This window comes from Ammospiza caudacuta, chromosome 23 (assembly GCF_027887145.1).
Source record: "Ammospiza caudacuta isolate bAmmCau1 chromosome 23, bAmmCau1.pri, whole genome shotgun sequence".
Classification (NCBI taxonomy): domain Eukaryota; kingdom Metazoa; phylum Chordata; class Aves; order Passeriformes; family Passerellidae; genus Ammospiza; species Ammospiza caudacuta.
The window spans coordinates 3,061,657-3,087,026 of NC_080615.1; the positions used below are offsets into that span (position 1 = coordinate 3,061,657).

A 25,370-nucleotide genomic window follows, 5' to 3' on the forward strand; every position below is an offset into this window, starting at 1 on the left:
CCTGCACAAAGCTGGGATGAGGGGATATTCCAGCTGGGAAAGCCTGGGATTCAGAACACCTGGTCTATCTGTGCCTCAGTTTCCCCTGTGCCCAGAGCACCTGTGGCTGCCCCTGGAAGTGTCCAAGGCCAGGTTAGACAGGGCTTGGAGCACCCTGGGATAGGGGAAGGTGTCCCTGCCCATGGCAGGAGGTGGAACAAGATGAGCTTTGAGGTCCTTTCCAGCTCAAACTGTTCCAGGATTCCATGATTTTATACTGGAGGGGCATCCCCAGCACAGGGATCTTGTGTGTGATAGGGGCTCTTATCAGTAAATTTGATTCCATCAGTGGTAACAAGGCCAGGTGGGCAGGTAATTTTTCCTCCACTCCTCTCCCATGCCTGCTGACACATCTGGGGAGCTTTGCCCTGACTTTCCACCATGCTGACAGGCAGAATTGGAACCATTAATCATGGCTGTCCTGGAGCACGGGCCCACCTCTCTCTTTATGGGCAGCAATCTTCAGTTTCCAGGCAGGCAGGGCACACAGCAAAGCAAAACAGCTCCCTCCAAATCTGTCCTGAGTTAGGGCTTGGCAGTGGCTGTTCCATCGGATATGATCCATCCAAAACCACTGCCTTGGTGGGCAGAATCAAACAAGGACCTGGAAAATGCAATCTATTCTTTGGCATTGTGCTGCCCTTTCAACTGGGAGAGGAAAATTTTAAGTTTTTTACTCTTTGCAGAGTGAGCGTTCCACATAAACAATCTGTGAAAAATGCCAATCACTTGTTTTTAAAATTTCAAAAGTTTAATAGAAAGAAAATGGTTATTAAAAAATAGTAATACAATTAGAGTAATAACAATTTGGACAAATTGAATTAGGACAATATGAGGCAATAAATACAAAGAGTTATGGACAGTCTGGGTGCCTTTTCTGGGCAGCACAAGCCCAAAGAAGGACCCACATTAACAGAGGATTAACCCTTAAAAGCAACAGCCTGTTGCATATTCATACACTTCATACATGATGCATAAATTCCATTCAAACACAGGATTCTGGTCATCCACAACTTCTTCCTCTGAATCCTGACAGCACCTTTGAGGCAGGAAGAAGTTCATTTCTTCTGATAATGGAGCAATAAATTCTTTTTCTCTGAAAGATTCAGGTGTCCTGTGGCTGCTATCTCACTGCAAGTCCTTTCTTTAAAAAAGTATCCTACATAGCATCATTTCTATTTTAACATTTTTTCACAACCTAAAACTCTATTTAACACACTACTTAAGAGAATTAATACAGCATTACTTTCTAACACAACACATATAATATTCACTTTAATATCTGAGAAAAGCCAATCATAAAATACATGCATTTTTCACACAATCCATACCTGGCCAGCTCCCTGCCTGCACAGCATCTGGATCTTTGTTAAAGTGTGGAAGGGGGCTGCCAAAACTTCTTTCTCCTTGCATAGAAGGCTTTTCAGTGGAATACAAATGCTCACTTATCCCATGTCAGATCTGTTTGTGTGCTCTCCAAAATGGATCCTGCCCAGACCCAGCTCTCACAAAGGATTTTAGGACTTTGACATTTGATTTAATTCCAATCCATTGTGAAAACTGAATATTTAAAACTCTCTCTAGCCAAGAATCTAGGAGCAAACCTCAGCATGGAAAAGCAAAGAGTATTCCAGTGATATTCCTCAAAATGACCTGGAGAGGGCTTAGATGGAGGAAAATCAGCCCCTCCAGGGCAGTGAGTGGGAAAGCTGAGCTGTGCTTTGCTGCAGTGAGATGAAACCATCTCTAGGAATCATTTCTGAGTTTTAGGGATCTTCATTCTCTTTCACTGGAGAAATCCATCCTGCTGACCCTAGAAATGTGGAACATGTGAGACCGGATGAAAAAACCCACATCATTAGGAGAAAATAGGGGGGGAAAGGGGGAGAATTTTAGGAAATATTAATGGCTTGTTTTTCATGAGCTCCTTAATGTGAGGAGGGTCCATGAATGAGGCTCAGCTGCAGAGACAGGAGGGAAACAGGGACACAGGTGCTTGGGGTGGAGAGGAGGCAGCAGCCCTGGCAGCCCCCCAGCCCCTCCTGCTCACACACAAATACACACTGAAGTGCCACAAGACAAATAGGACCGAGAGAGAGATGCACTATTTAAACTTTCATCACTATTTTTCTCCCTGGCTCCCTTGTTTCTTTTGATTTATTTTTTAGTGTGTTTTCCCCAGGCTGTGCTGTTTGCCTGCATCTCTTTCCTTTCCCTCTCCTGGCAGCAGTTCTGGAGCACCAGGAGCTGCCCAGCATTTTTCAGGCTCTCCAGGCTCAGCTCCCATGGGCAGGGGGCAGGAATGAGGCAGCAGAGGCTGGGAAAGATGTGGCCAGGACACAGCAGGGACAAGAGGGAACCTGTAGCCACAACATCCTCCTTTTCCCATCCATCCCTGACCCAGCAAGGACTGGGGGACAGCTCTGTACTGCACAGAGCAAGAATCCCAGCCCAGGGTGGGCGACCCTGCCAGGGCCTGCCATGGGATGGATGCAGGCAGGCAAAGCACCAGCCTTGCATGCCATGGCAATCTCAGCAGGGCCAGAGGCTGGCAGCACACAGAGGGGGATGGATGCTTGCAAGCAATGCCAGAGCTCATCCCAGAGCCAGTGTGGCCTCTGTGAATTGGCTGTGGACAGCATGGACTGGGTGGTTTTCAGCCTGTTGTGTGTAGGGAAGGTGCAGAGAGCTCCAGGGATTGTTTTATACAATCACAGAGGCATGGAATGGTTTAGCTTGGAAGGGATCAGTGCCACCCCCTGCCATGGCAAGGACAGATTCCACCATCCCAGGCTGCTCCCAGCCATGCCCAGCCTGGCCTTGGGCACTGCCAGGGATCCAGGGGCAGCCACAGCTGCTCTGGGCACCCTGTGCCAGGGCCTGCCCACCCTCACAGGGAACAATTCCCAATTCCCAATATCCCATCCAGCCCTGCCCTCTGGCAGTGGGAGCCATTCCCTGTGTCCTGTCCCTCCATCCCTTGTCCCCAGTCCCTCTCCAGCTCTCCTGGAGCCCCTTCAGGCCCTGGCAGGGGCTCTGAGCTCTCCCTGGAGCCTTCTCCTCTCCAGGTGAGCACCCCCAGCTCTCCCAGCCTGGCTCCAGCCCTGGAGCAGCTCCATGGCCTCACTCCAGCAGCTCCAGGTCCCTCCTGTGCTGAGGACTCCAGAGCTGGGTTCAGGTTCAGCTCTGAGGATGGGGGCTCACAAGGGCAGAGCAGAAGGGCAGAATCCCCTCACCCACCCTGCTGCCCCCTCTGCTGGGGATGAGCCCAGCATGGGAAGATGAAGATGAGGAGAGTGGAGCCTCCTCCTGCTGAGCTGCTGCAGACAGGATTGGTCTCCAGGTTTCAGATGTAGGATGCCAAGGAAGATCTGCTCAGTCAGACTTGAATATTCCCCACTGGAGTCAGGAGGGACTCTGAGCCCTGTGCTCTCCCCATTTAAACTCTGACCACTCACTCTGTGTGGTTCGTTTTTCCTCACCTGCCAAATCAAAAGGACTGAAATCCCAATTGCATCAGGAAGGGGAGAGGTAGAACAGATGCAGTTGGCATCCAGGGCTAGGTTTCCTCCAGATCTTAGCTCACTGAGCCCCACAGTCCTGCCCCAAGTCCCCACTTGGTGCTGCCCTAAGAAGCCCAGCCCGTGACAATGCTCAGATAGCAAAATCCCTCCCTTTCAAGTGTTGGACAAAACCTAAGAGTGTGTTTATATCCTTCCTAGCTCTGAAGAACTGCTGGAAATCTGAATCCTAAATGTGTAAAGGCCTGATAAATGGAAAGCTGAGCACTCCTGGAGCTGTAAGCTGCTCTGCAGTGGTTTAGGCCCTCACAATTTGCAGCCTTCAGGGTTGATAATACAGCGAGACCCTGAACAGTCTGCTGGAAAGCTCTGCCAGAAACACAATCCCTGTAAGGGGATTCTCTTATCCCGTGTAGCAAGCTTCATCCTAAAAGCAGTTTTGTGTTCTAGCCCCTTTTCCTCCCCGTGGAAAGCTTTCCTAGACACTTGATGAAACAGAGAACCATCTTTCTCCCCCAGCATCCAAATTTTCCTGCTTTTTCCTTTGTCTTCTCCCAGCCTACTCCTGGTTCTTTCACTCTAACTCATGCCAGTGAAGCCTCCCAGCCTTCATTTTGCCAATTAAACAACCCAACCTCTGCTGATTTCACCTGGTAGGGGAGCTGCTCTTTTCCTTTGATCAGCTCCAGGGAGTTCTGCAGCCATGAGTGTCACCAAAACACCCCAGAATCTCAAAAGCATCGTGCAGAGCAGCACCACTAAAGCTCCAAAATGCCCCCAAGGCTGGTGGGGAAAGCAGAGACTGTCTGGGAAGAGGAGGCAGCTCCCTGCAGCTCTCAGGCAGAGAAGAGGATGCTCGATTCCAAATGATGCACAGAAATGATACCATAGCAAATTAACCCTTTTGTGACGGTGTTCACAGGGGTCCGACAATGAGGGAAGAGATGAGAATGCTGACTCCATGTTTCAGAAGGCTTGATTTATTATTTTATTATATATATTATATTAAAACTATACTAAAAGAATAGAAGAAAGGATTTCATCAGAAGGCTGGCTAAGAATAGAAAAAGAATGATAACAAAATCCTGTGACAGACAGCTGGACTGTGATTGGCCATTAATTAGAAACAACCCCATGGACCAATCATACATCAACCTGTTGCATTCCACAGCAGCAGATAACCATTGTTTACATTTTGTTCCTGAGGCTTCTCAGTTTCTCAGGAGAGAAAATCCTAAGGAAAGGATTTTTCATAAAAGATGTCTGTGACAGCCTTATCCAAGGGATCTCATTCCACAGGGGACTCTTGTGCTGAGTCCACACCAGCTGAACTCTCCTTGCAGACATTTGGCTCAGGGCAGCCCTCGGGGGCTGCTCACCCCAGCAGGTGTTGGGGTTGAATCACTTAACTCTGAGAAGAGGTTGGCCCCAAGAAGAGGAGGTGGTTACACAAACCCAGCAGCAGCGAGGCACCAGGCACAACCCAGGAAAACAGCCTTAATTAGGGAAAATGTGCTGCTGGCTGCAGGGCTGTTTGCTTGCTGCACTTCCAGGACCTGGCTGCTGCAGGATCCTGTTATCTCAGCAACTCTTGCTAATGACTGAGGCTCTGCTTGCTTGCCACATCCTTGTCCAGCTGCTGGGAGCGTTTAAAGACATCCAGGTCATTCCTAAAGGCAGCCTTAGCCTGGGGTCTCAGCCCAGCAGAAGAATTCTGTGGGGGTCACTAATTAACCAAGTTGTGCAGAGTGGGACAGTGTGCAGGAAAGTCTCTAACAAGTAATTTAAAAAGCTGATGAATGCACCAAGAGCACCAGCATTTAATTGTGTTTCTTTGTGATGATGTGCTGTAAGTGCACTTCTCCAAAGGGCAGAGACCCCAAGCTGTCCCCTCTCATCCAGGCAGCCCAGAGCTATGGAGAATAGACTGAAGCCTGTCCAAGGCTGGTTTTAAAATATTCAGCAATTCCTGTATTTTGACAGAAAATGAGGGGTTTGGCAGGGAGAAGTTTGTCAGCATTTCTTGGGAAAATTTTGCCTGCAGTGAAGAGAGGGACAAGTGTCCAGCTGAGGTCCTGAGGGCAACGTGAGGAACAGGAGACCTTCAGCTGGGGTGATTCACCTCCACATCACTCTCATGTCCATGTGGGGATAATTTATGGGGACTGTCACCCCATGACAAGCTGCATGTCACAGACTCATGGAACCATTCAGGCTGGAAAAGCCCTGTAAGCCCATGGAGTCCCATGTTCACCACTAACCACGTCCCCAAGTGCCACATCCAGTGATGGGGACTCCACACTGCCTTGGGCAGCCTGTTCCCACCTGACCATCCTTTCAGTGAAGGATTTTTCCCTGATATCCCAACTACACCTCCCTGGTGCACTTGAGGCCGTTTCCATGCAGCTTTCCGCTCCTGTGGGCTGGAGCTGTCCTGGATCTCTTCTCCATCATTTCAATCTTCCTGGCCATGAGTGAGTTAACTTCATTTGCTTTGCTGTCAGGAATAACCCCCCCTGCAACCCCAAACAACTCTTCCTATTTATATCCCTGGTTTAATCAGGAAAGTTAGAGCTTCCATAGCTGCGTGATTAAAAATTAGGAGACCAGATTCTGTAGTGGTGCCTCATAATAACAACCAATCCTGGGAGCACAGTGGATGAATAATGGATCATGGCTTCTTGCTTTCCCTCCTTTCTTCTTCTCCCCTTTTCATCTTTTCATTCTTCTCCTCCTCCTCGTCCTCTGCCTCCTCTCCCAGGCTGGAGGTGGAATGGGGAAGAATGCATCCATCCTTCATACTGCAGAAGTTAGAGAGACATCACTGATTCCTCTTCATCAAACCCTCCACCCCAAGCAAACTCCCTGTTAGGGAGCCTGGAGACATCAATAATTCACAGATACCTGGAGGACTGGGTGACGAAAATCATTTACTTGGGAAGAGATCACCAGAACCCATCCTCTCCTCATCGCCATAAGCAGCTCCTCAAGGCTGGCTGCTCATCCCATAGGGAGAAACTGGAGCAAAACTAAAAACTGAGGATTTCTGGCACGGGCCTGACAAGTGATTCCATGTTTGTTTGCATTATGTTCTCCCCTGTCCCATAATATCCCCTGGTGGACACTCTAGATTGCTTTGCAGGGGAGATGTTGCTACAGGAATACCAGTGAAAAAAGTCAGGAATGTCAAACATCCCACCATAAAAGTTCCTTCATTAAATTCCAAGATAGTCTTCAGAGAAAGATTTGTGGGTTGGTTTTTTCCCCACTCTACAAGATGAATTTTCAATGTTTTTTACAAGCAGAGGTCAAATTCAATTAATGGATTCAGTGAGGGGAAAAAAAACTATTGAACAATGCCAGATTTGGGTTTAAACAGCATAAACTCATCCCATGAAATAAAATAAATAAATCTTAAAAATTAAAATTCATACCTCCTTTATAGTTAAATAACCCCAGAATGGAGCAGAATTGTTCCCATTTTCACATCTCAATGACAGGCAGGCAACTAACCCAAACCACAGATTTTCACTTTCTTGTTCCACTCTTTTAGCCTGAGGGAAAAAAAAAAAAAAAAAAAAAAAAAAGAAAAAAAAAAAAAAAGAGAGAGAGAAAAAAGGAAAAAAAGTACATTTTGGATCCGTGTAGAAAAGCTTTTTCCCTGGTCCATGGGTTCCACCCACTGAGCTGAAAAATCCCATTACTCCCAGTGCTTGGCAGCCGCTGTGCACAGCAGGGAGTGCCCACAGCACATCTGCAAATCCCAGCCTGGGGCAGGCAGCCACCTCTGCCTTGTCAGGGACCATAATCCCTTCCCAGCTCCCACCCCAGCCCGGTGCTGGAGATTCTAAATCCTCCCCATCCAACCACGAGGCAGGGGCAGCTCAGGAGCAAAGCCAGGCTTGGGGATTGCAGAGGGGGCTTTGGTCCCGAGGCCTCAGAATCTCTGCTGCTCACAGTAGAGATATGAACAAGCTTCTTTTTCCCAGCCTGGCCGTCGAAGGAGTCAGGATTCTTCTGTTCTCATTCTCAATAAGAATTATTTTTCCTTTCTCTGAGGTTCAGAGAATGTGAAACCCAGAAATATTCTCGGGAAGAATTGTGCCTTGCTTTCCTCTGTGAAGAGAAATGCGATGACACCAGGCGTTGAGGGTTTAGTAGCCCTTGGTGGATTTATCTGCCACAGACCTGATCTCTCATATTCCTGCAAAGCTTGAAGCCACCTGGCCCAAGTCCCCTCATAAACTTCTCCAGTTGTTGCTGCTGGAGGTCAAATCTGAGGCAGCAGAGCAGCAGAAGGCAGGTGGCTGTAACTGAGGACAGGGGTGGCACTGCCATGGCCATCCCAAACCATCTGAGAGGTCACAGGGCAGCCCTGGCAGCTCAGCCCCACAGATGACTCCAGGAAGGTGGGGTTCATGCTTCTAATGGCATTGTCTCCTCTCTCCTGTTTCACTGCAGTTCCTCCAGATGACCCTGTCATTTTGGGGGGGCCCATCATCAGCCTGAGAGCAGGAGACCCCCTGAACCTGACCTGCCACGCAGACAACGCCAAGCCAGCAGCCTCCATCATCTGGATGAGGAGGGGAGAAGTCATCAATGGAGCCACCTATTCCAAGGTGAGGCAGGATGGGGCTGGGACAAGTGCTCGTGAGAGGGCACCAGGCCTGACACTTCACACAACCCCAAACATTTGGGGCAGCGCTCTTGTAAGAGCCAAAATGAAAGACGTGGGACTCCAGGTGGCTCTCCAAATGCAGTTTATTGTATCCAAAATGCAGTTTATTCCAGCCAAGAGGTTACAGCAGTCCAGGGTGGTGGGTGACAGAGCTGTGCCCACAGCTGTCAGCTCCAGCTGCAGGCAGGCCTGGAAACCTGCATCCCTCATTCAGGCTCTTACTAATGGCACCCTACATTGGGCACCACTGTAAGAGCCGAAATGAGAGATGTGGGACTTCAGGGGCTCTCCAAATGCAGTTTATTGTATCCAAAATGCAATTTATTCCATCCAAGAGGTTACAGCAGTCCAGGGTGGTGGGTGACAGAGCTGTGCCCACAACTGTCAGCTCCAGCTGCAGGCCTGGAGACCCTTTGGTTTTGGTTACAATGCATTCTATACTTTTCTTTTGGTTACATTGCATTATATACTTTTCTTTGCCGAGCATCTTAAGACAGTAGAACCAATCTATACCTTAACTATTATCTATAGCCTATCATAACTACTGTAATTACCATATTCATGTTACTGTTCTCCAATCACTAAAAGTTAGTACATTACAGTTTAAGCTGGAAGTTGTTTTTCAGTTTTCTTGCAGTGGAAAATTCTGAGATCTTTTTTCTACTTGCAACTTTGCTGACTTGTTTGCCTGTGCTCTCTTTCTGCTTGGTAAAAACATCTTCTTGTTTGGGGTGGGTTTATCCTTTGCTCTAAGTCATAAAAACCCCTTCTAACTAACACACCCTTTGGCTCCTTGGTTATCCAGTAAGACTGGCTCAGCAATTCTTTTCTTCTATATCAAAACTTGCTTCCATCTCTATTCCTTCTTCAGACTCTACATTTAAAAATCTTTCTGCCAAGCACACATATCTGTGAGACTTTCTTGTCAAACTTTCATCCTTCCCAACAACCCTCAGCTCTGCAAGCTCATCCCTTCCCACTGGGGAGCCTGGGAGGAAAACAGTCAGCAGGATGCAGTTGAGGAGCCACAAACTGTCACCAAAATGGGCTCTGCTCTGAATTTGGCTTTTTGTACCTTCTTACAGATTGTCATCCCCTGGTGTGGCCACTTCTCCCCCATTAATCCCACCTTTAGGGTGTGGTGTTAATGCTGTGTGCAGCAGCACTGACCCAGCCCTGGTTCTGCTTCTGCAGTAGAAGCTCTGGATCAAAGGGGTGGTTGCAGTGACATGTGTCCCCTCCTCCAAGTGCCGTTTTCCATGAAAAATTGTCAGGGTTCTTGGCATTTTTAAAATTTAGACAGAAAATCTTTATTGGGTCATGAAGGAAATAATCAAAGAGCAATCAGCAGCACACTGGGAATGGGACCCCAAATGTTCTCCTGTTTATGGGCTCCTGATGGCTGCTGAGTGTGAAAGATTCAGTAACACTTGACAGTTTTAATGAAATTTTTCTCGACAGCAAAATTCAAAGCCTAAAATGGGTCAGTTTGCAGCCAAAACTTCAAAGTGGGCAGTCAGAGCCATTCCTCGAGCTCCCAAAGATCTTTAATAAACATTTCACCCTGGGCTGCCACTGTGCAGCCTCCATCCAGCCTCATCCCAGCAATACCCTGATTTGCTGGGGAGAGCAGAGGAGGCAGAACACCCTTCCTTCCTCCTCCCTCTCCTCCTCCTCCTCCTCCTTGCTGAGCTGAGCTGCTTCCCTGCAGCCAGGGGTGAGCAGGGGAATCTGCCCCATCTCCCTGCCTGCCACGCAGAGGAGAGGAAGCACTAATTAGAGCCAGGGAGAACTGACCCCTCTATTTTTCTCTCTCTCTCTTTCTCTCTCAAATGGAGTGGAATTAATTAAAATCCAGGCCATTGATGTGCAGTTGTTCACTGCTTATCCCCCTCACGCCCAGCCTTCCCTTCCAGGGCTGGCAAGCCCTGAGGAGACACATTTTGAGCCCTCTCCCTTTCAGATCCACAAGGGGGAATGCCCATCTTTAAAATATTTCCAACAAAACACCCTTCCAAAGCAGAGTTTTCCAGGCTGCACATCCATCTCCCACAGCACAGAGATCTCCATGGCATTTTAAGCATTTTGCAGGGATGGGTTGGGAGGGGACATTTTTTGAGTTGGAAGTTTGGGATCTCAGAAACATTTCCCTTTTCAAGCTCCCTTTAAAATAGTTCCTCAATTTGCCTCTTTCTGATTTTTCAAGAGAAGTGAAACCCAACCCAGCTTTCCTTTGATCCAGATATTCCAGCCAACCAAAAAAGAAGTCCTGTTTGGGTTACTGACTGCCTGAAACCATTCACACTGAGTGATAATTTCTTTGTTACTCTGAATTTCCAGTCCACCAAATGATCCATATGCAGCCCCCTGCAATCCCAGCCAGGCAGCACAGAACAGCCACAGCTGACTGAAATCCCTCTGATCCCTGCTGAAGGGGACAGGGAGTGTTACAAGATCCTGCGGGATTTGGAGGTTTACCTCAAATAGGGGAAATTTTGCACAGACTTTGGGTTCACCTCAACCCCAGCACCAAAGTGGGGTGTTGTTCCCCAAGGGAAGAGCACACAGGGTGACAATAAAGCAAGGACAGGGCAGCATCCTACAGTTGTGTCCAGAGGTGGGAATGGAGCTGGGGAAGGGGCTGGAGGACCACGAGTGTCTGAGGGAGCTGTGGGGGCTCAGCCTGGAGAAAAAGAGGCTCAGGGGGAACCTTCTTGCTCTCCCTGACAGGAGGGGGATTCAGGGGAGGAGTCGGGCTCAGCTCCCAGGGAACAGGACAGGAGGAGATGAAATGGCCTCAAATTGTACCAGGGAATGTTTAGATTGGATAATGACAAAATTTCTTTACTGAAAAGATATTCAGCCATTGGAACGAGCTCTCAGCATGGTGGTGGATTCCCCATCCCTGGAAGTGTTCCAAAACCCTGTGGATGTGGTGGAGAGGGACGTGGTTTAGTGGGTCAGTGCTGTCAGTGCTGGGTAAATGGATGGAGTCAATCTCAGAGGGCTTTTCCAACCCCCATGACTCTGGGATTCTGGGCTGATTGTGGTGACAGTTTCTCAGCATCCTTCCTTGTCTCCTGTGCTTGAGAGGCACAAACCTGTGTGCATGAAGGCTGTGCCACAGTGACCCAGGGAAAGCTTTAGTCTTGGAATCAAAGAATCATTAAGGTCAGAAAAGCTCTCCAAAATCAAGTCCAACCATTCCCTCAGCACTGCCAAGGCCACCACTAAACCATGTCCCCAAGTGCCACATGCACACATCTTTCTGACATCTGTTATCTCCCAGTAAAGCCCTGTCTTACACTGTGAGGAACAAACTTGAAGGATAAAGATTTAGAAGGAAAAACTGCCTGGCAGGGTCAAAAATCCACAGTGGATAAACCAGAGAGAGGTCAGAGGTCAGAGAACGATTCAAAGGCTGAAAAGCACACAACATCTTGAGAGCTCTGAGGGCTCAGCTGATCAAAGTCAGGGTTACGGGGTGACGTGACCTCCTGTAAGAACATGCAGGAGGATTAGGGGGTGGTAAGGAAGCTCTCCCAGGCTCCTGTGCTCCCAAAAGAGGCACAGCAGGGCACCACAGCTGAATTCAGATAAATCCAGGGAAGAAGCACGGTGCCAAGGCTGAGCAGGCAGAGCTGGTAACCACCTGTCTTGGTTTGAACAGACAGGTGTCAGCTAAAGAAGGCAGGAGCCTCCAATGAAATGGAAAATATAAACCTCCTCCCTCTGAATTATTATAATTTGGAAATTAAAGGGCTTTCAGGGAGAGATATGGGAGTAGGAATAACAGTTCTTTATTAGGGAAGAAAATTAAAATAAAATAAAAATGCAGTAATACAAAACAAACCACTGACAAGAGTCATAACAGGCCCTGTCTCCCTGTGTGTCAGGGGGTGTCCCAGCCCCATCCCATGGGGGCTCAGCCCTCCTGCAGTGCCAGCTGTGGCTCTGCTGCAGCAGGGATCCTGCACAAGGGGGGAGTTTTCCTCTGCAGCTCCAGGGCTGCTGCAGATGGGCCTGGGCTCCCTCTGGCCATGCAGGGCAGCACAAAGCTGCTCCTCTGGCAATGCAGGGGGCAGAGGCTGCTGGGGTGTCCCAAAGCTCAGATTGGATCCAGGGAGGAATGCCTGGCTCCTCCCCTGGGCGGAGCATCTCCCCATGGGATGCTGGGATTGGCTCAGCCCTGCAGGGACACTCACTGGCCATGGACAGCAGAGAATTAATAACTAATGGCCCATGAACAGAAGAGAATTAATAATTAATGGCCCATGAAGAGCAGAGATCTCCTGGAGGGAGGATTTGCTATGGGAGGGATAAAGAAAACTGCCCAGTGAACAGCAGAGAACTGCCCCACCTCTGACAGATGGTGAATAGAACACAGAGCCCCATTTCCAGCCTAAGACACCCCAGGGTTTGATCTCTGGCTCCCATCAGTAAACACCTGAGAGGTGATGATTTACCATGGGCTGGGCCAGACCACAGCACAGCAGCCAAGGATCCATGGCCAGGGTCTGTCAGTGCTGCTGGCAGCTGGCATCACCTCAATGCTGTGGGAAGTGCCCAGGCAGCTTTGTGCACTCACCTGGCAGAAGATGACAGCAGGGTCACAAAGCCATTTGCCTCTGGCTCCCTCTTTGCTGGGCTGGTGGGTGAGGTGTCTCACTGGAGCTTTCCTCCCTGGCCTAGGCACAGCAGGGCTGCAGGGAAGCAGATGGAAGTTAAGTGCCCAATTCCCAGGGAAGTGCAGTGAAATTTATCTTTGTTATTCCCCCTGAGGCTTTTGGCAGATTCCAGCCATAGGAATTGTTATTGCAGGAAGCTGCTTGGCTGAGAAGCTCTTATTGAGCCTGGGGATGGGGAAAGGGCCCCTCTCCAGCAGGAAAGTCCTTTCTGTCAGATTAGGCCCTTTTCTGACCCAGAGATGGGGCAACTGAGAGGCGTTTTAAAAACTTTTATTCCATTTTCAGTCTCATGTGAAGGGTGAAACAATATAGATGTTATAATTCTCACCATCACAATCAGAAGCCGACTATTTCCCAATTACAAAACACTATAAGTGTTTCTTGGCCTATCAGCTTTAACCACACCATGCTGTAAATGCCTTAAGGCAAATCATCTAAAATTACCCCTTGTGGGCCTCATTACAGTGCATCTTTCATGGTTCTATTTCTCCACAGTATCTAGTTTTATTTGCAAGGCCACCCTTTGAAACTTGTTTCTAATTCCATTTCTCTCTCAACAATATCTGTCCTAGTCCATGGCATTTCTAAGTCAACATTTTTTATCTCAAGGTTTGCATACAGATGTGAGCGTTCTGTCAGGCTTTGAGAGTTTGCTATGAATTCATTTCCAACACTTTCCTCCTCCCTGTTTTCCCTGGCAGACACTCCTCCGTGACGGCAAGAGGGAGAGCATCATGAGCACTCTGTTCATCGCGCCGTCCGACATTGAGAACGGGGAGAGCATCGTGTGCCGAGCCACCAACAAAGCCATCCCCAGCGGGAAGGAGACCTCTGTCACCATTGACATCCAGCGTGAGTACACAGCTGGCTGAGCCACCCCTGGCTGCTGGGACACCCTGGCCTCTCTGCCCTCTCCAGCCAGGGCTCTGACTCCAGGCAGGAGCAGCATGATGCAACTGGGGGTTTATCTTTACTGGGATACTGGATGTCATGGTTTGGAAAGACAGGAGCTTGTTTAGGAAGGCAGGAGCCTCCCCTGAAATGGAGAATGTAAACCCTCCACACCCCTCAGAATTGCTATAAATTTTAAATTAAGGGGCTCTCAGGCAAAAAATATGGGAGCAAGAAATAACAGTTCTTTAATAGGGAAGAAAATAAAAGGATAAAATAAACAATGCAGTAAACCAAAACAACACTGACAGAGTCAGAACCCAACCTGACACCCTGTGGGTCAGGGTGTTGGCAGCAGTGCCATTGGAATTGTGGCTCAGCCCTCCTGCAGTGTCAGGGCTGGTTCTGCTGGAGCAGGGATCCTGGAGAAAGGTGCAGTCTCTGCCTCTGAAGATCCAGTGGAAGAGGCAGCTGCTGTTCCTCTGGGGAATCCAGTGGAGAAACTCTGCTGGTGTCTCAAAACCTCTGGATTATATCTGGGTAGCAATGCTTGGCTCCTCCCTCTGGGCTCACATCTCTGGGCTCACATCTCCCAATGGGATGCTGTAGTTCTTATCAGCCATGCAGTGACATTCAATAGTTGTTATCAGCAGGTGTCCCCTCCTGAGGGAGGAGTGGGTGTGGAAAAGATAAGGAAAACAGCCCACGTAACAGAATATAACTGCCCTACAGATGGCAAATAGAATACATCTTGCCTTGCAATCTGGGACACTGGAGTATCACAGAGCGAAGTCACAGCCAGGAGATTTAATGACCCCTGAGCTCCCTGAGGAGCACCCACACTACAGAGATATCCTGCTTCCCGTGTGTCCATGGATCTGGGCAAAGCAGCACCAGCTGCCATGCTCTGGGTGGCCCAGTTCTGCCCTGACCCAGGCCCTCAGGGGTCTTTGGAGCAGGGATGGATCACAAAGGTTTTGGGTGAGCAAGCAACACCTCTGGGCATGGCCAGTAGCAGAGATAAGTCCTGTTAGGATTTCTGGTGCAGAATCTCGAGTTTCCAGACTTACAGGCAGTTCAATGATACATTTTTTGTGAGACACCTGATCAGGACAGTGTCCCTCCCATGACACAGAGCCAGTCACCACCTCAGGGGACAGGGCTGTGGTCAGAACTGTATCATTCACCCTTACTGTAAATCCACAAAGCAAAATCTGCCATCTTCCAAAATTCACATTTCACAGGCCTCTTCTCTCCTCTGCAGCAGCCATTGCTCTTGGGCTCCTCCCAACCCCTTCCAGCCACGCTCCATTCACACACCCAGTTTCTGCAGCTGTATTTACCCACAACTTGCAAAAGCAGGATGTTCAATATTAGCATGCCAGCTGCTTTCCAGAGACCAATTAAAACTGGCAAACTCAACTGAACAAACTCGAGCACAGCAGAAAATTCACCATTTAAGACTTCCAGATTTTGCTGCCGGAAGATTACCAGGCTCTTGGGTTGCTGCCTGCGTGTCCTGACAGAACTGGGCAGATAAAATGAGATAATAGCTTGGGTTATTTCACAGCCAGCAAACAGCTACAATAGCTGGAGACACACTCACACAAACAACATGGAGCAGAGACATCATTACACCAGGGCAGTACAGTGTGGGCTGGAGACGTGAGCTGAATCCCCGAGCCGCATGGAATCTGCTTGGGAAAGAGAAAAACCCAATAAAGAACACCAATTTCCACTCTGAGCTATTAAATTCTCCATGCTGTGAATATAATAACAGTAATATTCTACCCAGCTATTAAAAGTATGTTGTTCTTAATGGTGGCTAATGAGGATATCAATTTTCCAAAGCTGGATGGGTGATGGGAGAGAAAAATACTAAGATGGATTAACCAAGCTGAGGTGGGGTGGATTTTGACCTGGATGCAAAAGCCTGCTCTAGCTGCATCTAGTAACTGAATCATGGCATTGTTAAGGTTGGGAAGGACTTCTAAGATCATCAAGTGAAACTATTAACCCAGCTTTAGCTCATGAGGTCTCACTCCCAGCCTTGTAGACAACCAGCTGCATTCACTTTGCAAAGAGCTAAAAGTGAAAAAAAGCAAAAATTATCTGGACCACTCATTTTTTCCCTAGGGAATTAGGGAAAAAAATATTCTGTGAAGTCCTGCTCATGGGTCTTTTTCCAATTTCTAGCAGAGAAGCAGCACCTCAGGGAGAGAAAGATGTGGTTTCTGGAGGAATAAGGAAAAGCAAGCAGCAGCTGTTGGCTGGGGAGCTCTTCCCAGCCTGGCATGAGCTGCAGCATCCCCCTGGACCCCTCCAGCTCCAGCAGTGCAGGTTGAATTCACACCATAGCAAACATCACCCAGCTGCATGGCTTGAGAGGTGGCCTTGCAAAAAAATCCAAGGGAACCAAAAATAATACTTCCCAGGAAGCAGCAGCCTGGTAAATCACTCCTACCGCTTTCTTTCATTTTCTTCTGCAACTCAAAAGAGCATCAGCAATGCTCACAGGCAGCAGAGAAACACCAGTATGGAGGTTATCCCCAGGAAGGGTGTGTGTGTGGTGGGAGAGATTATCCTCTTTCAGCTGATGGAAAATTGAAGTTGGGGTCCCATCAATCTCATGCCTGACCATGATAGCAGCAATGAAGGAGCTGAGTCATAAAACCCTCCCTCCCAAATATATAAAAAAAGGGGGGCTTGGTAGAAAGAGCAGGAAAAAACCCCAGTGCAGGCTCTGTAATGGAAACACTAAGCAGCTCCAGCTGGAACATCTGTTCAATGTGATTTCCGTTCCACCAGCCACATCAAAGTCAGCCTCCTGTGAGTTATGCGTCGAACATCACAAGTGGGATTAAAATCATGTTTAATATTTTGATATGCCATAAACTATTTATACCGCAGGAGCCCAGTGGCTCCATGGAAATGCACACCCAGCGTGCTGGGATGGGGAGGAGCAAGGTTATTGCTTATCCAAAGCCATTGCTCCAAGCCTCTGCACACACATGTGCAGATGCTCATTTTTACACCTTTTTTTGTCATGGCAAGAAGGGATTTGGCTGCATCTGTATGTTTCTGGAGGAGGTGGGAGGAGGAGAAGGAGAGTGGAGGGTGATGAGGGGCACATCGCTGTGCTGGAAGGTCTCCTGCTGGGTTTATCCTTGGAGCTTTGCAGTGTTTGATTCCCTTTTGTGCTTCCCACTGGGGAGTGGAAAGCCCAGGGCTGAAGTGGCACCTCAGCCTTAGTGAAGAGGTTGGGAAGGGCTTGTCCAGAGGGAGAGGAGCACAGAGAGGGATCTGCACCAGCAGGGCAAGGGCCAGCACAGCACCTGCAGCCCATGGAGCTCAGCCTGCAGCCGTTCCTGAGGTGCTCAGTGGGAACAGTGGGAGCTGAGGGGTTTGCCAAGGTGCTCAGGGGGAGCTGAGGGGTTTGCCAAGGTGCCTCCCGGGCTTCAGGGCTGCTCAGGAGTGATGCTGGCCCTGGTACCTGTCTCAGTTCCCGTCCCCACAGCACCTGCACCAGCACTCACACCCTCTCCTCCCGCCGCCTGTGGGCTGGCTCTATCTCATTCCATCATTCAAATTCATTACAAGAAGCCAGGCAGGAATTATAATTGTAACTGAGTGGAATTACATCCTGATGAGTTACAATTTGTGTCTTTTTTCCCTTTAAAATGCCCCGAAACACAGTGGCACAGGCAACCCACACTATCTCAGCACCCACAATACTCGAAAGCCCAATCCCATTTCTGAAAGGAGAGATCAAAGACTTTAATTCATTTCCTTTGCCTTTTTTTTTTTGTCTTTTTAATTTTATTTTTTTTTATTATTTTGAGTGCAGGAGGGAGCTGGGCTCATTTTAATACAAAGAGGTTCCTCTCTGTAAATCGTAGGCACAGCTCCTAACCCATCAAACAATGGGGAAGCTACTAAAGAGAAGTGTGATTCATACTTAACAAAGGAAGGTGATTAGCTGTTGTTGTCTAACAATAGGGAAGTGTCAGGATGCCTGGGAATGAATTAGGAGCCCGCTATACATCTCTGGGCTGCTGTGTCAGGGAAGCTCATTTATATTCCCAACTGCGCCCATCTTTATTGTCATTTGAATTGCACATTTTAAAATGAAATTAGGGTAAATTGAAAATACCTATAATTTCCCCGTCATAATTTCCCATCAGGAAGGCAGGTGGCTTTGCTCACAACAAAGCCAGGCTCCGGCTGGGTAAATACCGCGGGGCGGAGGAGAAGGAGGCTCTGGAGCTCTGCCGGGACTCTGTCTTTGCTTCTCCCCTCCTGCCCAGCCCAGGTCACTGCCCAGGCCACCTCCGACCCTCTGCTGTGTCCCCGAGCTGTCCTGGCTCCTCGCAGGGCTGGAATAACCCAGCCTTGCTGTGCAGGCCGTCCCCACACCAGTTTGCCCAGTTGGAGCCCACACCCTCCAGCAAAGGCACCGAGCAGGTCACTCCAGCAGGACCTGACCTGAGGGTGCTGGAGGGAGAGGCCAGCAGGGAAAAACCATCCCTGGAAAACCAGGACACCCCTTGGGCATAGCTGGAGCCGTGGCCCCACAGCAAAATTTAGGAAAGAACCGATAAAAGCAAGCAGGAAATGGGTGAAATGTTCAGATGCAGAATAGCCAGAGCTGTTTTAATTTTTTCTGATGACTGAGGCCTTCAGCTTTAGGTTTTAAGCACGGGACCTTATTTGGGGGCAAAAAGCAGAAAGAAATGGCCTTGTGGAGGGTTTTTTTGGTGCCTGGAGAACCAGCTGTCCCATGGCAGAGGGACTTGGGGCTCATCACCCATCTGAGAGGCTCTCCTGCCCTTGAGGTGGGAGTCTGCTGCACACATGCAAAAACACATCCTAAAACAGGACATGTTACATGTTCAGCTTTCCCTGCTGCCTCTCTCCTCTTCCAAGTGTCCAGTGCTGACCCCACAGCCAGCCCTGGGCTCTGGGATGCCCCAGCACACCTGAGGCCAAGGGAGGTTGTGGTGGTGTTCACAGGGGTCTCAGGATGAGGGAAGAGACGAGGATATGACTCCGTGTTTCAGAAGGCTGATTTATTATTTTAGGATATATATTACATTAAAACTATACTAAAAGAATAGAAGAAAGGATTTCATCAGAAGGCTGGCTAAGAATAGAAAATGAATGATAACAAAATCCTGTGACTGACCAAGACAGTCTGGACAGCTGACTGTGATTGGCCATTAATTAGAAACAACCACATGAGACCAATCACAGATGCACCTGTTGCATTCCACAGCAGCAGATAATCATTGCTTACATTTTGTTCCTGAGGCCTCTCAGCTTCTCAGGAGGAAAAATTCTAAGGAAAGGATTTTTCATAAAGGATGTCTGTGACAGGAGGTGCCCTGGACCAGGGGGTACCACCCAGCTTCTCTGCCCCCTGCTCTGTCACCTGCAGCCTTTCTCCATTTTCCAGCTGGGAGAGGCATTGCTGGAGCACTTGGAAGAGGAGAGAGGCAGCAGGGAATGCTGAACACATAACATGTCCTGTTTTAGGATGTGTTTTTGCATGTGTGCAGCAGACTCCCACCTCAAGGGCAGGAGAGCCCCTCACCTGGGTCAATGAGCTCCAAGTCCCTCTGCCATGGGACAGCTGGTTCTCCAGGCACCAACAAAACCCTCCACAAAGTCATTTCTTTCTGCTTTTTGCCCTCAAATAAGGTCCCATGCTTAAAACCTAAAGCTGAAGGCCTCAGTCATCAGAAAAAAATTAACACAACTCTGGCTATTCTGCATCTGAACATTTCACCCATTTCCTGCTTGCTTTTATTGGTTCTTTCCTAAATTTTATTTGCTGCTAAAGCATTTAGATGCTTCTCATGTAAAAAGGAGGAGAGAAACTGAGGAGCAGCTGGAAGACTGGAGAGCCTGTGACACCAGTAAGGCCTTGGCAGAGATGATTAGGCTGATGAAAGAGCAGAAATGCCACTTTAAAGTTAGAGGATAGACAAAAAATCATTGTTATACAGCAAGATATTAAACTGGAGTGTCTCAAAGCAGGCGAGTTTATGTCCTTAAATGAGAATCAGAGCCAGCAGTCACATTTTCCAAGTGAAATGTTACATCAAATGGTGTCTGTGGCTCTTCTTCCTGTCTTATTTGCTGAAGCCCTTCAAGAGAAGAGCAGCGTTCGTGGCATCAGCTTGTCTGACAAACCTTATATGGCTTTAAACTGAAAAATGGCTTCCACTGCCAGAGGACAGGGTTAGATGAGATCTCAGGAAGAAATTCTCCCCTGTGAGGGTGATGAGGCCCTGAAAAGGTTTTCCAGAGAAGCTGGAAGTGTTCAAAGCCAGGCTGGGCAAGACTTGAAGCAGCTCGGTTTAGTGGAAGGTGTCGCTGCCCATGGTAGGGTGTCACAGACATCTTTTATGGAAAATCCTTTCCTTAGGATTTTTCCTCCTGAGAGGCTGAGAGACCTCAGGAACAAAATGCAAACAATGGTTATCTGCTGCTGTGAAATGCAACAGGTGCATCTGTGATTGCTCTCATGTTGGTTGTTTCTAATTAATGGCCAATCACAGTCAGCTGGCTTGGACAGAGAGCCGAGCCACAAACCTTTGTTATCATTTTTTCCTTTTCTATTCTTAGCCAGCCTTCTGATGAAATCCTTTCTTCTATTCTTTTAGTATAGTTTTAATGTAATATATATCCTAAAATAATAAATCAAGCCTTCTGAAACAGGGAGTCAGATCCTCATCCTGAGACACCTGTGAACACGGTCACAGTAGGGGATGGAACTGGGTGATCTTTAAGGTCCCTTCCAATCCAACCCACTCTGGGATTCTGTGATATCACAGCTCCAGGGAGTCTCAGTGCTTTTGCCGGGTTTCTGACAGCCTGAGGAGCTGGCAGGCAGCGGGCAGGGGGTGTCCCAGCTGTCCTGGGTGTCTCATGGGCTGTCTCTCTTTGCAGACCCTCCCCTGGTGAACCTGTCCGTGGAGCCGCAGCCGGTGCTGGAGGACAACACTGTGAAGTTCCACTGCTCTGCCAAGGCCAACCCTGCTGTCACCCAGTACAGGTGAGCTGGCACCCCTCAGTGCAGCCCTCTGCTGAGAGCATCTCGCCTTCCCGTCCAGGTGACCCAAAAGAGCTCAGCACCCCTGGCTGTGGTTTCTGGTGACCCTTCCACCTCCTCCTCCTGTGTTTCTCCCCCCTTGGTGCTGACAGAACTGGGCAGATAAAATGAGATAATAGCTTGGGTTATTGTGGCTCATCCCCAGGGCCTCTGCTGCCCCTGTAGCCATGGCTGGAGCCAGCCCCCCTCCCTGCTGTGGCAGGGTCCCTGTCCCCATTCTGTGCTCTCTGGTGCCACTCTGGCCTCAATGGTGCTGTTGCACATGGAGAGGCTCCTCTTCTGCCACTCACCAGGTGTCCGCTGCCTTCTACAGCTTTCCAGTCAGGGATTCATGGGCACCTGGAGTGGATTAAGAGGCCTGGCACTGAGCTGGCAGAGCCATCTGTTTGGGGACACTGGGAGCAATGCACACCGAGTGAAAAGCCTATTATGGGAGAATTCGTCTCCCTTTTTTTGCACACTCTTTTATGATTTGAACAGAGCAGCTCTGTCACCATCTCCGTGTAACCCTTAAGCAACCACCACAGGCCTCTCTGTGCCCAACATGGTGGAGCTGAGCCCAGGAGGGGCCAGAGCAGAGGTGCAGGTGCCAGAGGTGTGAGGGGACACATGGGATGGGATCTCCATGGGATCTCTTTGAGTGGGACATTCTCCTGGGTGAGGGGGTCACATCTGCAGGGCACAGTCTGCAGTGCCCCTGCACAGGCCAGTGTGAGCTCAGAGCAGGGCACAGGTGCTTGAGGAGATGTGGAGCAGCAGGAAATGTGTCTGGTTTTGCTGAGGGAGATCTGGGGTGCAGGCAGTGCATGGGGTCCCTGCCAGCCCTGAGCCCCTCTGGGTCCTCTCTTCTCTCTGGTGACCTGAAAGAACAGCTGGAGCTGTGCCAGGAGAGGTCTAGGTTGGATTTCAGGAAAGGCTCTTCCCCCAGAGGGTGCTGGCACTGCCCAGGCTGCCCAGGGAATGGGCACGGCCCCGAGGCTGCCAGAGCTACAGGAGGGTTTGGGCAGCACTGCCAGGGATGCCCAGGGTGGGACTTGGGGGCGTCTGTGCAGGGACCGTGCTGGACTTGATGATCCCTGTGGGTGCATCCAGCTCAGGAGATTCTGTGATTCTGTGAGTGCAGACTCAGGGACTGATGGGCAGGAGAGCAGATGCTGTGCCATGAGCCCTTGGCTTTGGGTGTGTCTCAGGGCCTTTCTGGTCACTGCAACCCTGAGAATGTTAAAAGTCTCTTTTCCCAGCCCAGCGCTTGAAGAAGGAGTCAGAGCTCTTCATTTCTCGGTCTCAAGGTTGTTTATTGTATCTTATTTATAAATAATTTTCCCCTGCCCTGCTGAGGTCCATCCAGCAGGACAGTTCCAGGCACTCTGCCTCCCCTGGGGCAGTGTTATGTCTTTATACTAAAATCTACCTGTACAATGTTTACAATTACTTCCCAATACCTATGTTAGACAGTGAGCTTCTACTGTAAACCAATCTAGAAGTGCCAACATCACAGCAGAAGATGGAGGCCAAGAAGAAGAAGGAGAAAGGCTGGACACACCCAGATTCCTCCATCTTGCCCCCTGAACCTCCCCATACCAAAAACCCTAAAATCTACTTTTCCACCTTGTGATAAATTCATTATCATTGTACTTAATTTGTCGTGGCTTGCTGATCTTCGTCTAAGGTTGATAATTTGCTCCATGGGTCATAATCAAACCCACAGGTGCTTTGGGCTCCGTGCCAGGGTCTCTGAGCCCCCTGGCAGGGTCTTGGCCGTCCTGGACAGCCAGAGGGATGTTCCGGGTCCCCACAGGTGTGAGGTCTCCTGCATCAGCAAACACCCCTCCTATCACAGGTTTTTTTGTCTAAGCAGACAAAATATGGCTCTGGGAAGCAGGACAGGCTGTCAGCACACTTTGGGAGAAAAGAGCTTTGTGTAGCAGGTACAGCCCTGTCCTGCCTCATCCATCAGCCACTCACCCCTCCTGCCTGGAAGGGCTGAGCATGCACACACAGGCTCGCCATCCATCCTACCTCTGCAGAACCATCCATGGATAATAACAGGAGGCACCTCCGGGGACAGGTACCATGACCTTCCTCCTGTTAGGCTCGTGCAGCTTAATTAGTACAATCAAGTTTCTGGGTAGGAACTATCCCTTCCAGCTGGATACCAGCACAACAAAGCTATAATTGTGTTCCTGGTTACACAGAAGAGTTATTAATTCAAGAAGTCAATTAATGTCAAAGATACAAATAGCCCTGGTTTCATATTTACAGCTAGAAGGAAAACAAAGTGCATGGCAGGCTGGGTGAAGGACCCACGTGGTTCTTACCCCAGGACTGATTCTGGTACAAGGCAAAACAACCATCTCTGGTCAAGGAAGCAGACATGGGCAAAACCCTGGCAAAACCCAACAAAGGGACCTTCCACATCATCCCTGATCCCAGCTGGGCTGATCCCTTGTGCACTGGAGCAGCCTGGAAGGCTCCAGTCCAGGGTTTCCACTTCCTTGGACAGGGACTATGGAAAAGAGGAATGGCTCCCACTGCCAGAGGGCAGGGCTGGATGGGATATTGGGAATTGGGAATTGTTCCCTGTGAGGGTGGGCAGGCCCTGGCACAGGGTGCCCAGAGCAGCTGGGGCTGACCCTGGATCCCTGGCAGTGCCCAAGGCCAGGCTGGACAGGGCTGGGAGCACCTGGGACAGGGGAAGTTGTCCCTGCCATGGCAGGGGTGGAACAAGAAGAGCTTTAAGGCCCCTCCAGCCCAAACTGTTATGGCATTCTGTGATTTCCCTTGGCTGTTTCCACCCTTGGGATCTATGCCCAAGCCAAGCTGAGCTGATATTCTCCACCAAGCAGAGGTGGATCCAACACTCCTCTCCCGTCTTTGCTGCCATCTCGGTAGAACAGGTTTTTGCTGTCCCCCCTCTGCCCTCTTCCTCCCTTCTCACCCATCCTGAGGCCACAGGTCTTGTCACCCTTCCTGTCCCCTGAGCCTTCATGATTCTACTTTGCTTCAAATGGCTTTGGGATTCATTTAATGATAGACTTTACTCTTAAAACTAATTGCATGTTTTTTCAGGCTGTGCTTTCCCATAAAAAGGGTTCGGGGCAGGGAAAAAAAGAGGCATGACAAATTCAATCACTTTGAATTTTTCATTTCTTGAGTTCCCTTAGCATGTAAACTTCGCACAAGGCTTTTTCCTTACCACTGTGACAAGCAAACAGGACTCAGCAGTGCTCGCTGGGGCTTCCTTCTGCTTAAAGGCTCTGATTGATGAAGGGGGGATTTGTTTCCCTTCCACAAGATCCCAAAGCTCTTCACTATGTAAAATTGGCAGATGTTCCAGCACTCAAGCTTGGAGCCCTCTGGAGTGGGTCAGCCAAACAAGGAGCCCCCCGCACCTTGACACTGGCCAGGAGAGAAGGATGGGAACTGCAACACTCCAGGCCTGGGACATCTGGAGGTTTGAGAAGGAGAACATGAGCTTGGTGCCATCCCCAGGACCCCACCACTGGTGAAAATGAACTTAATTCTGCCTTAAAAAATCAACAGGAAACATGATTATTTTTCCCCTCCTTGGGCAAGGACCACTCTGATGTGTCTCCTATGGCTTCCCTCATGCTTGGACAGAGATCCCAGATCTTCAGACAATATTTATTTTTAATCCCCCCCCCCGGGGGGATTAAAAATAAACAAACAATATGTTTGTCAGTAAATAACTCTGAACAGAAAGGAAGAATGTTTAAACAACCTAAATCCCCTTTTGTGGCCATAAATCTACAGCCAGCTTTGCAGGGCCATCCCTGCCACCAACACAGCAGCAAGCTTCACCTTGCTGGAGTTTTTGAGGAGCCAAAGGTTTTGCATTGGGGTTGCATCCTGGGTTTTTTTTCCCTGGGAAAAGCACATGAGGTCCAGTATCCCACCCATAGATGTTCCCTTGGGAAGCATCCGTGAACCGGGCTCTTTGTCAGGATGAAGCCACTAAACCACCTCTGTGGTCCTGCTGACCCAAGATTTTAAGCCCAGACCCCCTATTCTCTTAGTTAGGAGGGCAAGGGAAAAGAAACAAAATTCAACACAATTTCCCAAGAGATGAAAAGGCCCCTCTGCCCCTACAGAGAACGTAGTTTTGATTAAATTGAGCTGCTTTTTCCTTAGGAAGTTTTCTTCATTCTCGCTTATATAATCACACACAGGTCGATTTTAATGCAAGAAAAACTTGGTTGGAAAAGAGACCTCAGAGCAATCCACTCCCAGAGCCAGAGTGGAAAGTTACAGCCTGCACCTTATCTTCTCTTCTGAAGGCAGAGGGGTAATGGCATTTTCTCAAAACTGACAGATTTTCACAAAATCTTTGGCCTCAGTGGCATTTTCCAAGCAAGAACCCCTCTTCTCTAAAACCTGCTGGCATCTCCTGATGTTGGGAGGCAGGCAGGGCTGGG

General features: G+C 49.1%; 1 protein-coding gene across 3 annotated transcripts in view; it reads left to right on the top strand.

Moving 5' to 3' along the window:
• KIRREL3 (kirre like nephrin family adhesion molecule 3) overlaps nt 1-25,370 on the top strand; it is a 412,450-nt gene that overhangs the window by 338,899 nt on the left and 48,181 nt on the right. For all 3 annotated transcript variants that reach the window (XM_058819093.1, XM_058819091.1, XM_058819092.1), the window contains 3 exons: nt 8,022-8,179; nt 13,628-13,778; nt 20,772-20,877. In XM_058819093.1, coding sequence (XP_058675076.1) covers nt 8,022-8,179; nt 13,628-13,778; nt 20,772-20,877 — 415 coding nt within the window. The remainder of the gene's footprint in view (nt 1-8,021; nt 8,180-13,627; nt 13,779-20,771; nt 20,878-25,370) is intronic.